This window comes from Prunus persica, chromosome G7, assembly GCF_000346465.2.
Source record: "Prunus persica cultivar Lovell chromosome G7, Prunus_persica_NCBIv2, whole genome shotgun sequence".
NCBI lineage: Eukaryota > Viridiplantae > Streptophyta > Magnoliopsida > Rosales > Rosaceae > Prunus > Prunus persica.
In genome coordinates, this window is record NC_034015.1 from 11,974,164 (window position 1) to 11,994,197 (window position 20,034).

General features: G+C 36.3%; 3 protein-coding genes across 4 annotated transcripts; 1 reads left to right on the forward strand and 2 right to left on the reverse strand.

Moving 5' to 3' along the window:
- On the reverse strand, positions 150–4,837 carry LOC18770981 (F-box protein At3g58530). The gene is made up of 13 exons (XM_007202236.2): positions 4,621–4,837; positions 4,433–4,492; positions 3,986–4,069; positions 3,024–3,154; positions 2,858–2,933; positions 2,651–2,721; positions 2,295–2,381; positions 2,143–2,215; positions 1,975–2,042; positions 1,817–1,885; positions 1,159–1,264; positions 955–1,073; positions 150–575 (listed from the first exon to the last, which is right to left on the reverse strand). The coding sequence occupies exons 1-12, from the start codon at positions 4,789–4,791 to the stop codon at positions 1,008–1,010; spliced, it is 1,062 nt and encodes a 353-aa protein (XP_007202298.1). The 5' UTR covers positions 4,792–4,837; the 3' UTR covers positions 150–575; positions 955–1,007.
- On the forward strand, positions 9,718–13,347 carry LOC18769373 (protein ROOT PRIMORDIUM DEFECTIVE 1). 2 transcript variants are annotated; one of them, XM_020568076.1, is made up of 2 exons: positions 9,718–11,862; positions 12,959–13,347. In XM_020568076.1, the coding sequence occupies exon 1, from the start codon at positions 10,466–10,468 to the stop codon at positions 11,747–11,749; it is 1,284 nt and encodes a 427-aa protein (XP_020423665.1). In that variant the 5' UTR covers positions 9,718–10,465; the 3' UTR covers positions 11,750–11,862; positions 12,959–13,347. The 2 variants fall into 2 exon arrangements, with proteins under 2 accessions (XP_020423665.1, XP_007203342.1); XM_007203280.2 differs by having other exon boundaries at positions 9,718–11,812.
- LOC18770375 (DEAD-box ATP-dependent RNA helicase 37) lies at positions 13,497–18,255 on the reverse strand. Its single transcript, XM_007204160.2, has 7 exons — positions 18,031–18,255; positions 16,595–17,395; positions 16,420–16,503; positions 15,604–15,846; positions 15,240–15,407; positions 14,947–15,060; positions 13,497–14,229 (listed from the first exon to the last, which is right to left on the reverse strand). The coding sequence occupies exons 2-7, from the start codon at positions 17,345–17,347 to the stop codon at positions 13,726–13,728; spliced, it is 1,866 nt and encodes a 621-aa protein (XP_007204222.1). The 5' UTR covers positions 17,348–17,395; positions 18,031–18,255; the 3' UTR covers positions 13,497–13,725.

Consider the following 20,034-nt stretch of genomic DNA (forward strand, 5'->3'; position numbering starts at 1 on the left):
CGTTGCATCACTGCAACCGCGGCCATGGCATTCTATTATTTGCCATATCAGGTACAAATTTTGTGCATCAAGCTTGAATATATAAAACCCTTAAAAACAGAATAGAAAATAAAGGATGGAGAGGCATCAAAAGATAAAAAGAATGGAGATGGGTTAGTGAAAATCTACTTTATCTTTCTTCTGTTGGTAATTTTACAGGCTCAAATAGGACCTTGGGGAGAACGATTCTTTGGCAATAGTTGCAGGTTCATCGCTAACAAGATGGTGTCGCTATTAATATATTTCTTGGTCAGAATGACACTTGAAATTCTAGCTACAAAAATAGCACAATGACAGTTTATTTTGTTTGTCACGCAGAGAAGCAATTTTAACATCAAGCAAAGTGTGATAAATAAACATTGCACTTGCGCCATACTTGTATACTGTAAGCTCAATCAGCGTGATGCAGACCCCAAACATTTGGAAATTAAGATGGACTGAAGATCAGAGTATAGTCAAGCCGCCACATCCACTGCATGCCCACACCAAAACTTCTGATGTCCATTGATTGAATATCCACGAATCCAAGAACAATCCTGAAAAACATATATATGGTAATCATGCACAAGACCAGAGAGACGAAGATATCTAAAAGCTTATAACGTGATAAACAGAAGTGGAGTACCACAGCAACAGAAACCATAATATTTCCATTACAAATATTAAGAACAAGATACAAAAATATTACGCGTTATGAGGCTACTCAAGATTTGTTTTTTTTGGATCAAGGGGGAGGAGGTATTTGAACTTGAGACCTCTTCCAACATTAGGAAGAGAAATACCACTAGACCAAAAGCTCGTTGGTAAGGCTAATCAAGATTGAATAGAAGAACTTGACATGCCACAAAAGTAAAGTACTTCAATGGATAGATTGTGATTTCTTATCTACTCAAGTTGTGGTTCGTGATGATATACCTTAATGGAAGGAAACTGAACCATTTCATCCGCAAGTTTCCAAATGACATGCATTAGCTGTGTACTTTGAAGCACTGCAACTTCGGAAACAATTGAAGCAGTTCGTCACGGCTCCGTTTCTACAAGAGAACAACTATACAATTAGAGAAACTGTTCCAAGTTTTAGTAGCTAAAAGTTTTACTAAATACTAACTAGATCATTACCTTAATTCCAATACAGCCATTCACGTCAAGAGTTGTAATTGTGTTTGAGCAGGTCCTTGAAAGGGACTCCAGGCATTTATCGGTCACCCCAACTATGCCAAATAAGCTGCATTTTGTCATTCACAAGTCAGTAAGATCGCTGAATATGCCTGCAGGTTATCATTCAACAGCATGGGAACCATGTAGGTTCACTCACAAGAAGTATCAAACGAAGTGTTCACTTTTTCAGTTTATGTTGCATATATAGTTTTAAAAAAATTGACACCAGGGATTTGAACATAAATCAAGACATTTCCGTAATGTCCTTTGTTTAATTTTTTCTATTGACTTATATGGCACACTGCACAAGCAAGGGCTAGTAAAAAAGTTAAGGAACTAAAGCTCCAATCAATTGCACAAAATCAATGTTGCAGCTCAATCCAGTGTAGCATGAACATGCTTCTTGGTCTCTACATGTTTTTTTACTAAATAAAGAAGAAGAAAAAAAGCAACAATAGTGACGACTCTTGCAGACCAGCAACTTAAGGGCATTTTTATAGTCAAAGACATTCAAATATAATAACTGTATAAGTGACCAGAGTTTGATATTTCTCAAGTGAAGAATGCACAGGCCAGTATCAAGCATTAAGTTCCTTCAAAATTTCTTTCCAAGATTTACCTGAGAAATTCAAGAGATGTGCAACCCTGCGCAACAGCTATGACCCCCACATCAGTGATACGTACACACCTATCAGAAGGTAGAGATAGTTTTAAGATTGTAATTAATGTATCTATTTTGCTTCATAAACATGTTAGGAATTCAGAAGCTTCAGTTACCATGTCAAATTGAGAGACAGGAGGCTCTTGCATCTAGCTATACAAGACAGCCCTTCATCTGATAGATTCTGAAATGAGATTTACCATAAGTACTTATCAAGTTATCATCAGTTTGGTAAATGGCTTCTAAAGGGTTACATCAGCATAGCAAAATCTAGTAAATGCTACCTGGCCACCACACAGATCCAAGAATTTAAGATGGGAAAGAAGTGATATTCTCTTGTAAGCTTCATCAGTGAAGCTGAGCAAAGGAAATGCAGCCAATCAGAACACAGCAAGAAGAACTTAGTTCAGATTTATACAGAGACTCCATCAAGTACCTCGATAGGGCATACAAATTAAGACTATGGAGACATGGGCAATCGTGCAATATCTGCTGCAATCCAGAATCTGTTAACTTGACACACCTGAGAATAAGAAAATATTATAATCTGTAAGCACCAGAAGGAGGTAATATTTTTTGCACAGGACAATCATCTCACCACTTGACCTTTGTGTAAAAGGGAAAGTGTATTCAGAGGAGGAACTGAGAATGTCATGTCAATGATCAATTTTTAGACAGGTCATAACCTCGCCACACAATCGGAAAAAAACTACGTTGTGACATGAAAGCAGATGAAACATTCACAGAATGATCTTTGCTCAAGATGATGTAACAAAGAGCAATATTTCTCACCTGGTCAGGTTCAACAACTCTAATTCTGGATAATTCTGAGCCACTAATTGCAAGCTTTTGTCTGAAAGATTCTGCGATTTCCACATCAAAATACTCCATTCAAAGAAAATCCTTCATGATTTAAATAATACTATGCATGTATGTTTCGTAATGTATAGTTTGCAACAAGCAAAGCAATGAAGTAGGATGGGACCCAGTGACAGATACCTTACAGCCACTGAAATTCAGATCAACTATATGTTTGCAGTTCTTCACCAGGTGTGCTATACCTATATCTGTAACCCTGAAACTCAAATGACATTCCAAAATTCATTGAAAATGAACAAAGCGTCAACTAGCAATATGATTTGAAATACAAATCAACCTTACACACCTTACATTCCAATAGATAGAAAAGACCTTCAGATTAGGGCAAGCACTGGTTATAGCTTCAATTCCCTTATCAGAGATCTTCTGGCAGCCATTAAGATTCAAAACCTCCAGGTTTTGAAGAGAATCTAGACACTGTGGAAATGCATAATTTTCTTTTAAACAATCAAAAGTTGTTCAAAAGCATCTATTTACAAAAAGTATTGTATACTTCACCAAGTACTCATAGAGCTTTTATATGAACTACGGTTAACTAAGTCACCTAGATTCTATAGTGCAGAAGAAAAAAAGTAAAATTATAATAACAGAAGATCTACCATGCAGTTATAGAGGTTAGGAAAATCTAGGTCTGATAGAGAAATTAGTCTTCTTTCTATTCACAATCTCATGCTACGAAAACATGCCTTGTGCTGTAAAATCTTCAGCTCCACAAACAACAAATAATTTAAAAGATAGGGACAGAAGCTTAGTTGATTCTATAATTGGAAATTTGAAACCGTGAATCCTAACCCAAACATAGAGCTAACCTCAACCAAGGGAGGTCCTAACCGTGTCTCACTTCTCATACCTTATAAATATCAACCAATATATTAGGTAACAATATTTTATGGCTTTTTATAAGAATTTCATGCTATGCTTTCTATGTAACAAGGAATACCAATATCAGTGCCAGTGGCCTACATTACAGCCTTATTAAAATCCATTATACTGCATTTATGCTGGAAAATCAACAACATCCCAATGCACCTTGTCAGGCATTTCTATTACTATTAGTTAAAAGTATAGACACGGTTTAATATGGAATGAAAAAAGAACATTACAATATTTACCTTCCTTCTAATGTTCACAAGCATTATTATTAATATTTAATACAGCTGAATTTTCTCACACATCAGAAAATCAATAATGTTATAGTTCTTTGAAATATAAAATTTGACACAAGATCATACTAGAATGTCTTGTTACCTTGTTCTTTATGAGTTCAAGATGCTTGTCTTCAATGTCTTGTGCAAATTCAAGGTTTATCTGCTTCACATGCCGATATCTCGGCTGGAAACATTTCACCATGAAAACATATCAGTATAACAATGTGTCTATAATCATCCACTAAGAGCATTTCAAATACTAATCCAAGCAAACTCTACATCCCAATCATTTCAAAATAACCATTATCACATCATCCAAGAATGAACTTTTTAACTCCTTTATATAACAGTCAAACCCTCATCCGTTTTTATTTTTCAAAACTTGATTTAGGTACAAAAATACCCACTGTTTTGCCATACATTCAAATTAAAGATCACCCACAGATCATTATTTTAGTTCTTTTAGATAAGGATTACTCATACATCATTAAATTCCAGGTATCAAACAAATATAGCATCTTTAACAGTAAATTGTGGTATATCTAACCAATGAAAGAGCAGCTATAAGGCGATTCCCAGCATTATTCATCTCACGAAGATCGAGAAGCTGAAACACGAACCAAAACCCATGTCACATAAAAACCATACAACTCAAATACCCATCTGAATCTTCAAATTGAAAGAAGAAGAAGAAGAAGAAGAAAAAGTTCATATTGAGAAAAAATAAAATAGTACCAGCCAAAGGGAAGGGTAGGAGACGAGAGTTCCATTGAGCCATGGGCTAACTAGCAAGAGAGAGATAAGGTCTCTCTGAGACAGTCTTGCGCTCACTATCTTCAGAACCTTAGGAATGGTTTCTCTGCTCCAAGTCCCCTCCTCAGCTGCTTCTACGTCTTCCCCTTCCATTTTTATTCAGAGAGTGAGTTTGGTTCCTGAGTTCGTTGCTTTTTCGCCAAAAACTATTTATATCTACGAAATTAATTATGGGTATCAGGCTATGATCCGGGCCGGGTTTCCACCGAAAATGAGCCCAATCCGATTATATAGTTCTCTACAGGCTAGCCTCTTGGGTTATGATTTTGATCATATGTTTATTAAAATTAATATATATTTACCCCACCATCCTATTTTTTCACTCACTTTATCTTTAAAACTTTAAAGACAAATTTAGCCCTTTGTAAAATGACTTCTAATGACTTGGAGGAAAAATATTTAATATAAAGATAAAAATTATTAACATAAATGTAATATTCATATATATATATATATAAAGTAAAACACAAAGAATAGTAAAACATTCAAAATATTAGAAAATGCTCTTAATTAATACAAACATTAAGAATTGAAATTATTAATTAAATGAGAATAATATGGTAAATGTAATATATAGACGGTTTAGATCATTGAAATAAAACACTTGGTGGGTTCTATAAGGGTGTCCCTTAAATAAGCTTATTTGAGGGAACTGAAGCCCTCAATATAAGGAGATTTTGGGTGAGGGATTTTGGTTTATAAAAAATTAATTTTAAAAATAAAACTAAAATGGTTTTACGTCAATGACTATTACTCTGTCTCTACTTTGTTGGTAGATGTCATGAGTTCAAATCTCACAAATCACAGTTACTAAAAGCATCACAAACCAAAATTATTTTATAGCAAATTTTTGTAACATTTAGCTAGAAAAGGGAACCCTTTGATATGATTTTATAAAAAGCAAAGCGCCCATTTGATAACCATTTTAATTTTAGTTTTTAGTGTTTAGCTTTTATTTTTTGTGCTAGAAGAAAATGAGAGTGAAAATGAGAATGAGGAAGAGATTGAGAGAAAGGATGAGAGGGGAGGATGGCATGAAAGAGTAACAAAGGTAAAACAATTTCAAATAGATTTCGTTTTAGTTTTGTTTACACTTTTGTTACTCCTCCCTCCCATCCTCCCCTCTCATCTCTTCCCTCTCAATCTCATCTCCACTCTCATTCTCTCTCTTTTTTCTTTAGCACAAAAAATGAAAACAAAAAACTTAAATTAAAATAGTTATCAAACGGCCCAAAGCTTTTATTTCCATAACAAGGGGCCCTAGATGAAGAAAAAAGAGAAAATCACATTGCATGGCCAGCTTATTATTACCTTCCTGTTGCTGGCCTGGGATACCAGAAGTACGTACTCTCACTACAACTATTTCTCATTTTCAGAGCCTCAACTAGCGCTAGCTAGCTAAGCTAGTCACCTATTTAAAAGGGTACTGGATTTTCCATATCCATGAAGGAAAATAACAAGCGAAGCGACCCAAAGGCAAACATCCCCCTTTAGCTAACTGTCCTTTTTCTTGTTTTTATACGTAACAGATAGCTAGCTAGATAGCATTATGCCGACATTAATGTTCTTTCATTTGAGCTGACTTGCTTGCATATATGTTTTTAATTAGAGGTTTTTGTTTTGGTCGATCGTGGTTTCGTTAATAATACACTTAATTAACAAAACCAGGAAAACTGCATGCTTCTCTGCTGTGTGGAGAGAAAAAACGACACACAGAGTGATAGAGTTTTTGATATTAAGTAGTTTTACTACAGGAGTATTGACTTTTCGTTGTTAATTGCTAAGCAAATTGCTATCTCTATATATTTATAAGCTAACGGCTCTTAGAATAGAGGTGTTTAATTCGATAAAAAATTGATATCGGTAACAATTCGAAAATATTTATGGTAATTGTAAAGTCTACAAGCATTTTTTACGATGTTTATAGCATAAATAGTTAAGTGCTTTTTGAGTTATAGAATTAGAGCTTGTTCAGGAGAAATTTTGGGATGATCAAAATTACTTGTGGGAGGAAGCATTTTCCACGTGCTTCTCATTTGAATTACTTATCTAAAATCACTCTCAAATAAACTCTTACTTTTTTGTGTTTTTTAAAGAAGAAACGAACCGACCAAGGAGTTTACCTCAGTACCGAGGTCCCTCCCCCTTTCCCCCCTTGGTCACCTGTTCGAATCCTGGGATAAGTGCCTACCCCCCCTCCCCCAAATGCAATGTATCTATCGCTAACTCTAAATAAATAATAAATAATAATAAAAAAGAAACGAACCCACCTACGAGCAAAAGTGCTTTTCCCAATTTTGCAGGTCCCCTCCTGCATGGAGGTCCCCATGCCCCTATCTGGGTCTCTCGCATGCAAATTCAACTTGGGTTGGTATATATCACATCACATCAGAAATATATACAGGCTTAACTGAGATATGATGTAACTATCGGACGGACAATAATACAGCTCGTACCACCAGATGTACGTACAAGATTAGGTTGACAGGAACAGTAGAGTAAAATTTATATCCCAAGTTTTTGTATATATAAGTTGAACGCACAGGGCAGATTAAGAATTCAGGTGAAGGAAACTGCGCCAAGGAGCATGGAGATTACATGAGAGAGGCAACAACATTTTTGTGGCATACATGGGGAAGTCCAGGCAAACATATTTTCCTAAGTCTTTTCTGTTTTTTTTTTTTTTAAATTGTTTTGTTTATACGCTTAAGTTTGCTGGGAAACTTAGGCCTATGAATGTGTAATTGTCTACGTGTATGTATTATTAGTTTTAGTCTCAATGTTGAAAGATGTCCAAAGTTCGAATTCCTCCGAATTCTCTATAATAACTAGCTATATAACCTAAGTTGCCCATGAGTATATCATTGGAGCCTTCCTCCCCCTTCTTGGCTCAAACTTAACGGTTGTATGGAGGACTGGTGGTGCTAATTGCACCCACCATAAAATAAGTGGAGGAAAGTTTCACCTTAATTTGATGCTAATTGCACCCACCATAATAAGATCATGTGAATGTTTGAGGACTTGCACTTTCAGAAATCGAATCTGATCATACAATTTAATCATCAAGACAGAGGTAATTTAGTGCACGGACGTCTTCAGAATAGGAAGCAATTGTTTTAAAACATCCTCTCTTTGCTTTTCTTCTTGTATGCATTCAATTTTTGAAGCAGAGAAAGAAATAAGAGAAATGAGTGCAAATGGATAACAGAGAGTGAAAATTGTCTTCCTTATTTTAAGTTCATCGAGGCTAAAATCGTGATGAAAAAGAGAAAAAACAAAAAGTCATCATTCAGTGTCGGATTTATGAATTTTTCAAAGGTCAACATGTAAAAGGTTAAAAAATATCCATATAAAATATACCCATAAAAATGAAACGATAATGTTATAATTCATAATTAGTAGAAAAAACCAAATTACAATTGTCCACGACAAGTTTTCATATCATGAAAACGTCGCATTATAGTTTCATTATCAATATAAGCAAAACACATATTTCTCAATATAAACAAGTAAACTATCACTTAACCATTAATCTCCCATTTGATTGCGAAGTAGACCTTTCACAATATTCATAGTGGAAAATGCTCTCTTTGTTGAAGCAATTGCAACCGGTAAAGTTAAGGCTAATGTCACAAACAAATACACATAATTAAATGTTCTATGCATCCCTTTCTCCACCATTTTTCTTGCAAGACTACTCACCACTTGCAATTGAGAAAAATCGTCACTCGTACACGTATGATGAATATAAACCCCTTAAGTTGACAAGGACCCTTTTGTAGATCGAACTTCATTTCGAATGTTAAGGATCATATAGAATCCAACATTTGAGGTTGAAGTCCAAAGTCTACAGAAAGATTAACCAAGACTTCTTGCAACTCACTATATTTCAAACTACCCACATTTTCCAAACTAGTGAGAACTTTATTTTAAAGTATTGTTCCATAAAGATATTGTTAAAAATAACCAATCAAACATCAACAACCAATCCACCATATTTATCATATTTATCAATCCAATTATATCAAAACTAACAAAAGCTCAACAACGAACACAAAAGCTAATCCAATTTATCAAGATACAATCTAATTAAAGCATACAAACTAACATATTTTATTTAATAAAAAAAACCCTAATTTATTCAAACAAACCAAAATAAAACATCAACAACAACTAATTAAAAAAACATATAAGAATCTTTAAGGATAAAAAGATTAGAAATTATGATAACATACTTTCAAATTTGAGGGACAAATCCAACTTTCAAACCAAATTGAATTTGAGGGTGACTTTTTTGTTTTGCTGCCACCGCTAGATGGGGATGTTGCCAACGCCAGAGGGTAGGGGTGGGTATTTGAACTAGTGAATTGAGTAGAAAAAAAAATCAGAAAAAATCATATTGACTAAAAAAAGTCAACCTATGCTCAAAAATCGAACCGGACTGCTTTGGATCAGTTCCCGTCTGGGTTCTTGTATTAAAAAACTGGTATAAATTGGACCGGACAAGTTATGCTAAGTTTACTTATTCATTTATATCCAAAATTATTAGTAAGCCTAATCAATATTCAAATAACATTAGTAACTCCAAGTAATATCTAGATATTTTTGCCTAATTAATACTCAAAAGTCTTAGTTCCAATTTATATCTAGCTAAATATATACTCTAGCTCAATTTCTTTTTCTTTTCAATGAACCATATTTGTTCTTGTTGCGCTTCCATCTTTCTCTCTTTTCCACCTATTTCTTTCTATTTCTCTTTCTATTTATCTCTTGACCTCTTTCTCTCTTCTACCTATTTCTCTTTTATTTTATCTCTTCTACCTCTTTTCCTCTTATTTTATCCATTGTACATATTTTTCTATACATCATGTTTCTCTCTTATTCACATTTTTATCTTTTTAAACTAGAAATCAGGCTGAACCAAACCAAAGCCACATATGTCCGATTTGATTCGGTTCTTATAGACACTTTCTATAAAAACAGAATCAGACCGTGTGTAAGTTTCGATTTCAATTCAAATTTGAGGAGAAAATCGAATCGAACCGAACCATATCTACCCCTACCAGAGGGTGGTTGGGGTGGGGAAGTCATCAGATTGGGTGAAGGTTGGGTGGAATTAGGGGTTGGAGTTGGGGATTTACAGTTTGAATGTGAGAATTAAGTTAGAACTAACATATTGATGCCCCTGTTTATTTATATATATATTTTTTAACATAAGCAAGAAAAAAAAAACTTAAATAGAACGACGTCGTTGACGCTCAGGAAAAAAGAAAAAATAAGGGAGAAGGGGAGCGCATTGCGCGCGCAAGCAACACTCGATAGTCTGTGCTGCAGCATGTCATCAAACATGTTGCATGGGTTAATTTCCCCTCATATGATGGATTCCAGCGTTGCCAGGGTCAATTGACCACGCTTGTTCCTTTGTGGATCTGACACTGCCACCATCGTCATTATTATTAGAGGAAACAAAAAAAATTCAATGGGTCTTAACCGAAAAAAAATAGAAGAAAAAAAGAAGTTACCGTTGTTTTGTTGATAAATTTACACATAGAAGGTGCTTCTCCTGCATAACTTTCAAGTGTTTTTTCAAGTAACATTTGAATTTTTAATATAAAATGCTTATAATTTTTTTTATTTTTAAAAACACAATAATAGCATGAGTAAAAGTGAATAAAACTCAAGAAACCCCAAAATGAAAACTTTCCTGGGCATTGCTCACACTCTCAGTCTCACACCAATAGCGGAAAACCCCAAATAAAACCCATAAATGAGTACTTTCCTCTTCTCTCTCCTAAAACCCCACACCACCTCTGAACCCACCAAGCTTCTTCTACATCACCACCACCAATGGCGCGGCATAGCCAAGGTCCGCCTGAAATGGGTCAAGAATCGGAGCTTAGACCACATCATCGACACCGAGACCGATCTCAAAGCTGCTTGCCTCCTCAAAGACGCCATCAAGCGCTCGCCAACTGGCTTCCTTACCGCCAAGTCCTTCGCCGATTGGCAAAAGCTTCTCGGCCTAACTGTCCCAGTTCTTCGCTTCATGCGCAGGTACCCTACTCTTTTTCAAGAATTTCCACATGCCCGCTATGCCAGTTTGCCCTGTTTTAAGTTAACAGACACTGCACTATTGTTAGACTCACAAGAACAGAGTATACACCAAACCCACGAGAGTGATACTGTGGAGAGGCTTTGTAGAGTGCTTATGATGACAAAAAGTAAAACTATACCGCTCCAATCTTTGTATCCCTTGAAATGGGATCTGGGTTTGCCTGATGGTTTTGAGAAAGTGTTGGTTCCAAAATACCCTGATTGTTTTAGAATCATTAAGGCCTCAAATGGGATTGGTTGCTTGAAGGTCATACAATGGCCCAAGGAGTATGCGGTGTCGGAATTGCAGAGGAGTAAAGAGGGTGGTGATTTAGGGGATGAGTATAGACAATTCAAGAGGGGGCAGACTGTGTTGGCATTCCCGATGAATTTTCCAAAGGGTTATGGAGGGCAGAAGAAGGTTAGGGTATGGATGGAGGAGTTTCAAAAGTTACCATACATTTCGCCCTATGAGGATTCTAGGCATATTGATCCTAATAGTGATCTTATGGAGAAAAGGGTTGTTGGAGTTTTGCATGAGTTATTGAGCTTGACTCTTCATAAGAAGACCAAGAGGAACTACTTGAGAAGCTTGAGAGAGGAACTAAATCTTCCTCATAAATTTACGAGAATTTTCACAAGGTATCCGGGGATTTTCTACCTCTCATTGAAATGTAAAACAACCACTGTTGCTCTCAGGGAAGGGTACCAGAGAGGGAAATTAGTGAACTGGCATCCCCTCACACGCGTGAGAGAGAAGTTTTATCATGTCATGAGAACAGGGCTTCTTTATCGCAGTAAAGGTGTGCACTTGCTATCCCCGCAAGAGATTTTACTTAACAGTGTGGAGAGTGAAAGTGGGCCGGAAGAATCTGAAGAGGACGAGGTTGGGACAGGTGATGAATGCTATGAGGATGAAATGTCAAATTTGGATTCGGAAGGGTCTGATGAAGATTAATGTTTGTATCAGAGAACTTCAACATTTTGCTTGAATTGGATAGAAGCCATTATTGACTTTCAAGTAAGAAATTCTGAACAAAAGTTCCCTCTATAGAGTTTTCTTGTTTATGGGTAAGAGAGAAGATCATTTTCATATTTTATTGTATTATCTTTGTGCTAACGATGTTTGTTTTGTGGGCTCGCTGCTGATGCAGTGGAATCTACTGAAGTTGATTAAATTTTGTTGCACAAAAATTGATAGGGAGTTTAACATTTAGGTTATTCAGATTAGTTGAAAATTCAAGGTTAACTTCCATGCCTTCAGACTTTATAAGTTCACATTCTGTTGATTTTTCTTGTAAGTAAAATGGAGATGTCAAAGAATCCATGTTTTGTTCAAAAAGCTTTTTGTTTGCTGAATTTATAATTCATTTCTAGATTCAAACATTTTAAATTGCATCCCAGTTTTGGATCTGGGAACTTATGAACCAATGAATTGAAATGATTACCGGATTATGGAAACAATAGCAGGGGAAGTGGCCCTAATTTAATCTGAAGATTTTTCCTTGGAATTTTGTTCCGCTTCCTGTTGCCACACCTTTGTGCTGCCACTTTGATACGTGGTCTCTTATCATGTTTTGAGTGCTGGTTGGCAACATGTTATTCAAATAGTTCAAAGTGATCTAGTTCCCCAGTGTGCAGAGACTTGCTATGTTGTGCTGGATCCAGGATTCCCAGTGTTGTATATTGAAATTTCCTCCTGAGCATTCAAGACTTCGCACCAACTTGTAGATTTGGGGTTTCGTTATTTGGGATAAAACCACAAAATCACTAAATTTCATTATTGTCAAGATAGATATAATGATATTTCTTTATTTTTCCCCCTTGATGTGTACTTGTCCTGTGTTTCGTTACATCATGAGAGAGAGAGAGAGAGAGAGAGAGAGAGTCATACAAGTGTGTTAATACGTCAAAATTAGTCATAAAGAATTTGCTCCAGAATGTATATAAAGAAGGAACCATTGCTTTTGGTGAGAGTTGGCTTGCTTAATTCTCGCTTTACGATTGCAAACTTTGCTTGTGAATGATAAATTGGACATGTTGGAATCTTAAACTAGACTGAATGATTGTCCGCATGAATAATTGCTTCTCCTTTTACATGAAAACAATCCTAAGCGTTTCAACATGTTTGTAATCTTGACCTAGACTGAATGATATTTTGTTTCAGCCCTTCAAGTAGTGGCCTTCTCAGGTGAACCAATAAGGCCAAGCAGCATTTCAAGTTAACACGAAGATGATGGTCCAAGGGTGTAGGATGACTTCTCTTCACAGTGAAATCTCCGAAAATCTTCCAAATAGTGGACATGAAATGCAATGACCAAGGCACCTAATTGAATTGATGTAACAGCAGAGAATGAAGTTGTAAAGTATTTTCACAGAGAAAACACTACTGGATTCGATAGGGGCTATATAATTCCAAACAAACAGCAGATCTGCTTGTACCATTTAGGTCAAGGGCAACAATGTAACAAATTCTGAGTCCCAATTTTGAACAAAGAAATTTTTCAGGGAAAGTTTGGTGCATAATAAATAGTTCGATTCCTTTGATCAGCGTTATTGCCATTGCCTTGTTCATGAGATAAATGTTGGTACATTTTCTGCTGTATTTTGCTCTGATTAAGTTATGTTTCAAATAGTTTAAGATTCACCGCCGTGGGAGAGGTATTGCAGAGCGCAAGGCTCATCCATGGCATTGTAATCTTTAATTAAAAAGGGGACCAAAACAATTACAGGGGGCCAAACTAAATGTATTATTCACATTAACCACCCCACTAATAAAAGTAATCTCCTATTATTCACCAGAGCAGTTACCACATCAGAACCACTAACTCAACAACACAGAAAGAAAAAGGAAACAGAACATATGATTCATGAATTTCGAAGAAAATTAATGTTTTATATACTCGAGTTAAAAAGGACAGGAATTATGGAACACTAATCCCAAGCACTGGTCATACCGTTACTCGGGCCATAACCCCCAGGGGCCCCACCATAGCCACCGGGAACCCCATATCCCCCACTACTGTTTCCCCCACCGTAGAAATCTGCACCCCTAGTGAAGGAACTCTCCCTTCTAAAATCACGGCCACCAAAACGACCTCCCCCAGATCGCCGATTCCTACCGCCGCCACCATAAGAAACTCTTGATGCATAACGAGTAAGCCAAGCAGGTACTTCCTGATTTGCCTCTTGCATTAGATCAGCAAGTGGTTTCGCCATTGATAAATTATTCTCGTTAAAGAATGCTGTTGCCAATCCGGATTTGCCCGCTCGCCCTGTCCTACCTATCCGGTGAACATAATCATCAATGTCATTTGGGAGATCAAAATTTACCACATGAGCTACATGGGGGATATCAAGACCACGTGCTGCCACATCTGTTGCCACTAAAATTGGTGTATTTCCACTCTTGAATGATCTCAGTGCCTGTTCTCTTTCCTGCATACAAGCACGCCGTATCGTAATAATGTCAGAACTCAGATTCATGCTAAACTTGCATGATCATCATTACATACAACACCCAAAAAAAGGACTACAATTGACAACCAAGTGAAGTGAAGTGAAGCTTTCTATAGAGAATCTTTGCAGTCATGAACTTCCTGAAACTCATCTTCATTTAAATTTAATATATTAACAAGAAAAAAGGATGACTTGCAGTTGAAACAGACACTAAAACCTTTCTGCAGGAAAAGCAGAAACATAGTTTACTCAGATATGGCATCAAAATAGCTCAACAAAGAGTTCTTTTGCCTTTTTGCCACGACATATGATCAGAAACTTATGTCAGCTTATCTGGCCCCCAACCTACCAACCACGTAGAGCTCCCTCCTGGCTCTTGGTAAACAGGGGAGAGAGAGAGAGAGAGAGAGAGAGAGAGAGAGAGAGAGAGAGAGAGAGCATAAAATCTCAGACCTATAAAATAGGGCATGAAGCTACAGAGAAAGCATACTACAAAACTCCAAGGTTTAATTTCTTTCTTCACCAAGAACATTTGTCATTAACAACACAATATCACAGATATAAACAACACTCCAAGGTTTAACTTCTTTCTTCACCAAGAATAATTGTCATTAAGGACATAAATACCAGACACAAACACGAATAGAAACATATATCACTTCTCATAACTATAAACCTAAATTCCAACCAGCTTACCTGTTGTGTTCTGTCACCATGAATAGTAGTTGCCGGAAACCCATTCATACACAACCAGTGTTCCAATGCATCGGCTCCCTTCTTTGTCTCCACAAAAACTAATGTCAGGGATTGCTGAAAATTGAACGACAAGCGATTATTAATACAATGCAAGATACTGAAAGAATCTATCAACCCAAATGGAACATATAGCCTTGGAAATAGTAGCTTAAGCTGTATATATCAATTATTCCAATAATCAAAAGAAATTTAACAAAGAACTCCAAGTTGATAATTTTCCTTTTCCATATTACCTTGCCATGAACTCCATTTTCCCTCTGTGCATGAAGGAGATCCATGAGATGACTTCTTTTATCAGACTCGTGAACGAACTCAACTCTTTGAACAATTAAATCAGTACTTGAACCAACCCTTCCAACAGCCAAAAATATATAATTTGAAAGAAAATCTGATGCCAGTCGCTGCATACCAACAAAAGATTGCAAAAGCTATTAGATAATTTCCATTTGGAATTCCACTATTCATTACAACTTTTAAGAGCAATCAAGTCAAAGGAATATCTCAATAAAATGTTCATAACACACCAATACGAAATATGTAGATGCCAATAATTAAAGACAAATTCAACAGAAAACCCAGTTAACAATTAAAACAAACCTGTATCTCCTTTGGAAAGGTAGCACTAAATAGCATGGTCTGTCTCAAACCTGGTGGAGGCATGTCCATCTGTTCCACTATCTTCCTAATTTGAGGCTCAAAACCCATGTCCAGCATCCGATCTGCCTCATCAAGAGCTAAATATCTTATCATCTGCAACGACACTCTTGCCCTCTCAAGCAGATCTACCAATCGTCCCGGAGTTGCCACAAGAATATCCACCCCCCTCTCAAGCTCTCTCAACTGACAGAATATTAGAAAACAATACAGTAGGAGGTGAACCTTCAAAAACAAAACAAAACAAAAATGCAAAAGGGGCAGAAAGAACAGGTACAAAAAGAAATGTGATTAAATACAGGTCAGCCAAAAACATCTCCCACCATATTCAACTATAACCAAAATTATGATCATTGATCAGTTTGCAAACTCTCTCTCTCCCTCTCTCTTAAACATATAAACCTAAAACCCACCAATCCTTTACAAACTGAGCCTTCATTTTGTAATTAAAAAAATTATTTGCTGAAATAAATTTTACAAAATATAAACAAAATAAATAAAATAGAAAGTGGAAGAGGAAGAAGAAAGGCATGCTGTAGCAAATAAACTATAACCCGATACATTTCCGTAGGGAATAAATATTTTCTAGTTTCAAATAGAAGATGTACATGCACTCTGTATCACAATCGCCAAAAGCAGAAATGGAAAAAAGTGGTATAAGCTTTAATGTTGGGTAGTTGAAAACAGGGAACATATATATGAAAGTGAACAAGGATCCAAAGTATCAGTAAACCACAACCTATGTCAAGTTGTACGAACCTGTTGGTTTATTGGTGCTCCTCCATAAGCAACTACCACCTTGACACCAGTTTGATAAGAAAATTTTCTAGTTTCTTCATGTATCTGCAAGCCAGTCAAAACAGAAACAACAATAAGCTATTGCATATACACCACAAGATTACACATGATGTGACTAGCATAACAACAATCCAACCTGGCAAGAGAGTTCTCTAGTAGGGGAGAGAATAAGAGCAAGAGGGTACACAGTACGTGCTCCACGAGGTCTCTGAACATACTGCCCCTGCATGATTCCACTAATAATCGGAAAGCAGAAAGCAGCTGTCTTCCCTGAACCCGTCTGAGCACAAGCCATCAAATCCCGCCCTCCAAGAGAAATAGGTATTGCATGACGCTGAACAGGAGTCGGCTTCACATACTTGCACCTCCGAATATTTAAATTCAAAGCCTCCCCTAAGTCTATCTCTGCGAAAGTATTCACAGGTGGTGGCACATTATCCCCACTAGTTTCAACCGGGATATCCTCATAAGCATCAAAGTTAATGACAGTGTTTTCTTGATCACTAAATGCTGGTTCTGTGATGTCTTCATCAGCAAAAGGGTTTACCTCACGATCCCTCCCACGGTCCCACCCTCCGCTTCTATTGTTCCAACCACCACCATTTCGACCACCACTGGAAACATATCCTGGGCGCCCAGCATCATGTCTAGAACTACCAGCACCCCAGGCGGGCCCAGCTGCAGGCCCACTGTTACCTACACGGTCATTAGCTGGAGGTGGGGCAGACTGTGAAGGAGCCGGGGGTTCAGAAGACGGTGGCCTATTACGAAGATGTGGCGGGACATAAGTTGACCGTGCAGGGCGAAATGAGCTGTTATTATCAGATGCACCAGTGGTTGGATTCTCTACTTGAGAATTAGCAACAGAATCTGCCCATGAAGTTCTCATAATTGGAAAAATGCGACCTCTTCTTTTCCAATAACAGCAATTAGTAACCTAATACACCAAACACACAAAATTAATTTTAAAAAATTAAAATTGGACTCCAAATCAAAATTTGTCTCCATATAAGCCTTGATCAATCTTACCACTATACCGTTCAATCTAAACAATCAGACGAATAATAAGGGCAAAAACTATAATCTTTCTTGTTGGGAACTATGTTATTAAACAACAAAAATATGCCTACAAAATTGATGGACGAGGACTAGCCTACAAAAATGATCAAAATAAACTGGTCAATGGAAATATCAGTTACAATTATATAACACTAACAGTACGCTAGAATAACAATTTTTCTGAAAAATAACGTGATTAAACCAATAAAAATTAAATTTTTTGGAAAGAGTGATTAGTTATCGCAATAAACATCATGCAGAAAGTTCAAAATGAAAATCTGAGCAAGAAGATCAAATTAAAACTAAGCAAACAAAAGTAACACTAGATCAAAATTTATAAAACTGGGCAATGTCGTTGTACGAAAACTGGGAAGAAAAAAACACAGGTTCGAGTATCGAAACGAAAATTATAGCAGGCATTCAAAACAGCAGATTAAGACATACAAAACGATTAACAAGCACGACGACATAGCTAAGAGATGCAAAATTGCAGACACTGAGAGAGCGTCGAACCTCGGGAGAAAACGATAAGTGAGAACAGCGTTGGATCGGGAAACAGGAATTTGGGTAACCCTAGCTTTTCTGAGAGCAGGAATGGCAGGATCGGAGGGCAAGCGAAGATATCGCTTTGGTTTTCTTTATCTTCGTCAATGAGATTTTTTTTTGTTCCTTAAGATTTTCTTCTCCTTTTCAAATGGGATCAAAACTCTTTCTTTTCCTTTTCTTTTTCCCTTTTCTACGCTGCCAAACGTGTCGAGGAAAAATTTTAATTTAAAAATAAATAAAATGAAAAATATCTTAAATTCATTGGCGTCCGTACAATTTGTGGGAGATTATTGGCTGCTGTCATAAAAATAACCCAGCGGTAAAGCGTGAAATTGTGAAGGTTAATCCGTAGATTTGAGGTTAAAACATAGATTTTTTCATGTGAAATATGTGCGGTAAATTTTCAACACGTCTCGTTTTGAGGTCCTTAAGTGAGCAGGACTGTCAAGAGTAATACAAAATAGAAGAGTTATGGTTTTCAAACTCTTTAATTTAGAAGTTTAATCCAAATATGAAATGTTGCGTATGATCTTTAAGTTGAATTTAACTACAAGACTTTTGATTCTGTTGAAAATATAAATTTATTAAAAAATAAATTAATCGTGTTACTTCAAACATGAAATATTGCGTATGATCTTTGAGTTGAATTTAACTACAAAACTTCTAATTGCCTTGAAAACATAAACTTGTTTAAAAAGAACAAGTAAATCGTGTCACTTCAAATACAAAACTCAATTTCGACCTAATAGTAAACTAATTACGTGTGTCATCTCGTTTTTATATGTAACAACCGTGTCGTGGTGTTTGTGTTGAAAACATTAAACAGATTATTACATGATTAATAATCTTGTCGTGTTCATGTGAACCCAATTAGTCTAATACATGTGTTTCAATCCCATACGAACACAACACACAAACTGAACTGGGATTGCCACTTCTAAATATACCCATGTCATGTCTAATAGATGTGACTTCGATTTCCCTTCTTCCAATCAATTTGCTCTCAATTCCAAGGCAATAACCGGGATGAGAAGGAATCCAAAATCATCCGTTTCGATTTTTTTAAGCATTGGTGAACTTTTTTTTGGTCAACACAGTCGTTGTCGAATTTTTTTGACTTGGTTCTGCTCGCTCCACCAATTCATCAGTTCAAATGCCCACCCTTCAGTGAAAAATCATTGATCAAGACCTCCAAGGCGCCCGTGACTTCGCATCACAGGTTTATCTTTCACAACTTTATGTGTTCTAGCCCTTTTTCGCCTAAATTTTTTTTAGAAGTCCGACACTTTTTTTGGTAAGAGGCACAAAATAAGTTCTTCTCGAGAAAGTAAATGGCTGAATGTTTTGTTGTATTCCAAACGTCAAATAGTACTCAAGTTAAGGTTTTGAAGCCGTGATCCAATATTAATGGGATTTGGCTTATACTAATTTGGGCAAGTAAAGATATTATAAATATTTACAAAGATATTTCTTAATAGTTCTTATATTTACACAAGTTTGATTTTTTAGATGTGAGTTATGTCAATTGCTCAGGGACAGTGAACCCACCCCTTGCACTCAAGTTTGAATCTCATCCTTCAAGTCTATTCATTTTTATATGGAAACACCAAAGCTCTAAACACTTTCTCCGAAATGTCATTGAACATTAACTGTCATAACAGTTCATCTCAAACGCTAAAACGCCAGAGGCTTTTCATTTGATTTTTAATGAGATTACTATGTTTTTTTTTAAGGGAAATGAAACCATTTTTAAGCCAAATTGAGGTTCCAATATTGGCCTCCAGAAAGATCGAGTATTGTAGAATGACATGTAATTTTTGTTGAAATTTATAATGTTTATGTCACGCAACGCAATATGTGTCATCCTATTGTTGATTTATCCCATCGCATGACAAGTTATCTCCATCAACGGATGGTTTATTTTTTTTAAATTATATATTTTTTAGGGCTCCTTTTATGTCATTTGGAATA

Coding starts and splice junctions, on each gene's coding strand:
- LOC18770375 (XM_007204160.2), bottom strand. CDS start 17,347: ATGAGAACTTCATGGGCAGATTCTGTTGCTAATTCTCAAGTAGAGAAT. Junction 15,847..16,419: donor GAGCACCAATAAACCAACAG/GTTCGTACAACT, acceptor ATATTCTGTCAG/TTGAGAGAGCTTGAGAGGGG. Junction 15,408..15,603: donor CCTTTCCAAAGGAGATACAG/GTTTGTTTTAAT, acceptor GTTGGTATGCAG/CGACTGGCATCAGATTTTCT.
- LOC18770981 (XM_007202236.2), bottom strand. CDS start 4,791: ATGGAAGGGGAAGACGTAGAAGCAGCTGAGGAGGGGACTTGGAGCAGA. Junction 3,155..3,985: donor TTGAACTCATAAAGAACAAG/GTAACAAGACAT, acceptor GCATTTCCACAG/TGTCTAGATTCTCTTCAAAA. Junction 2,934..3,023: donor TCTATCTATTGGAATGTAAG/GTGTGTAAGGTT, acceptor TTTGAGTTTCAG/GGTTACAGATATAGGTATAG.
- LOC18769373 (XM_020568076.1), top strand. CDS start 10,466: ATGAGTACTTTCCTCTTCTCTCTCCTAAAACCCCACACCACCTCTGAA.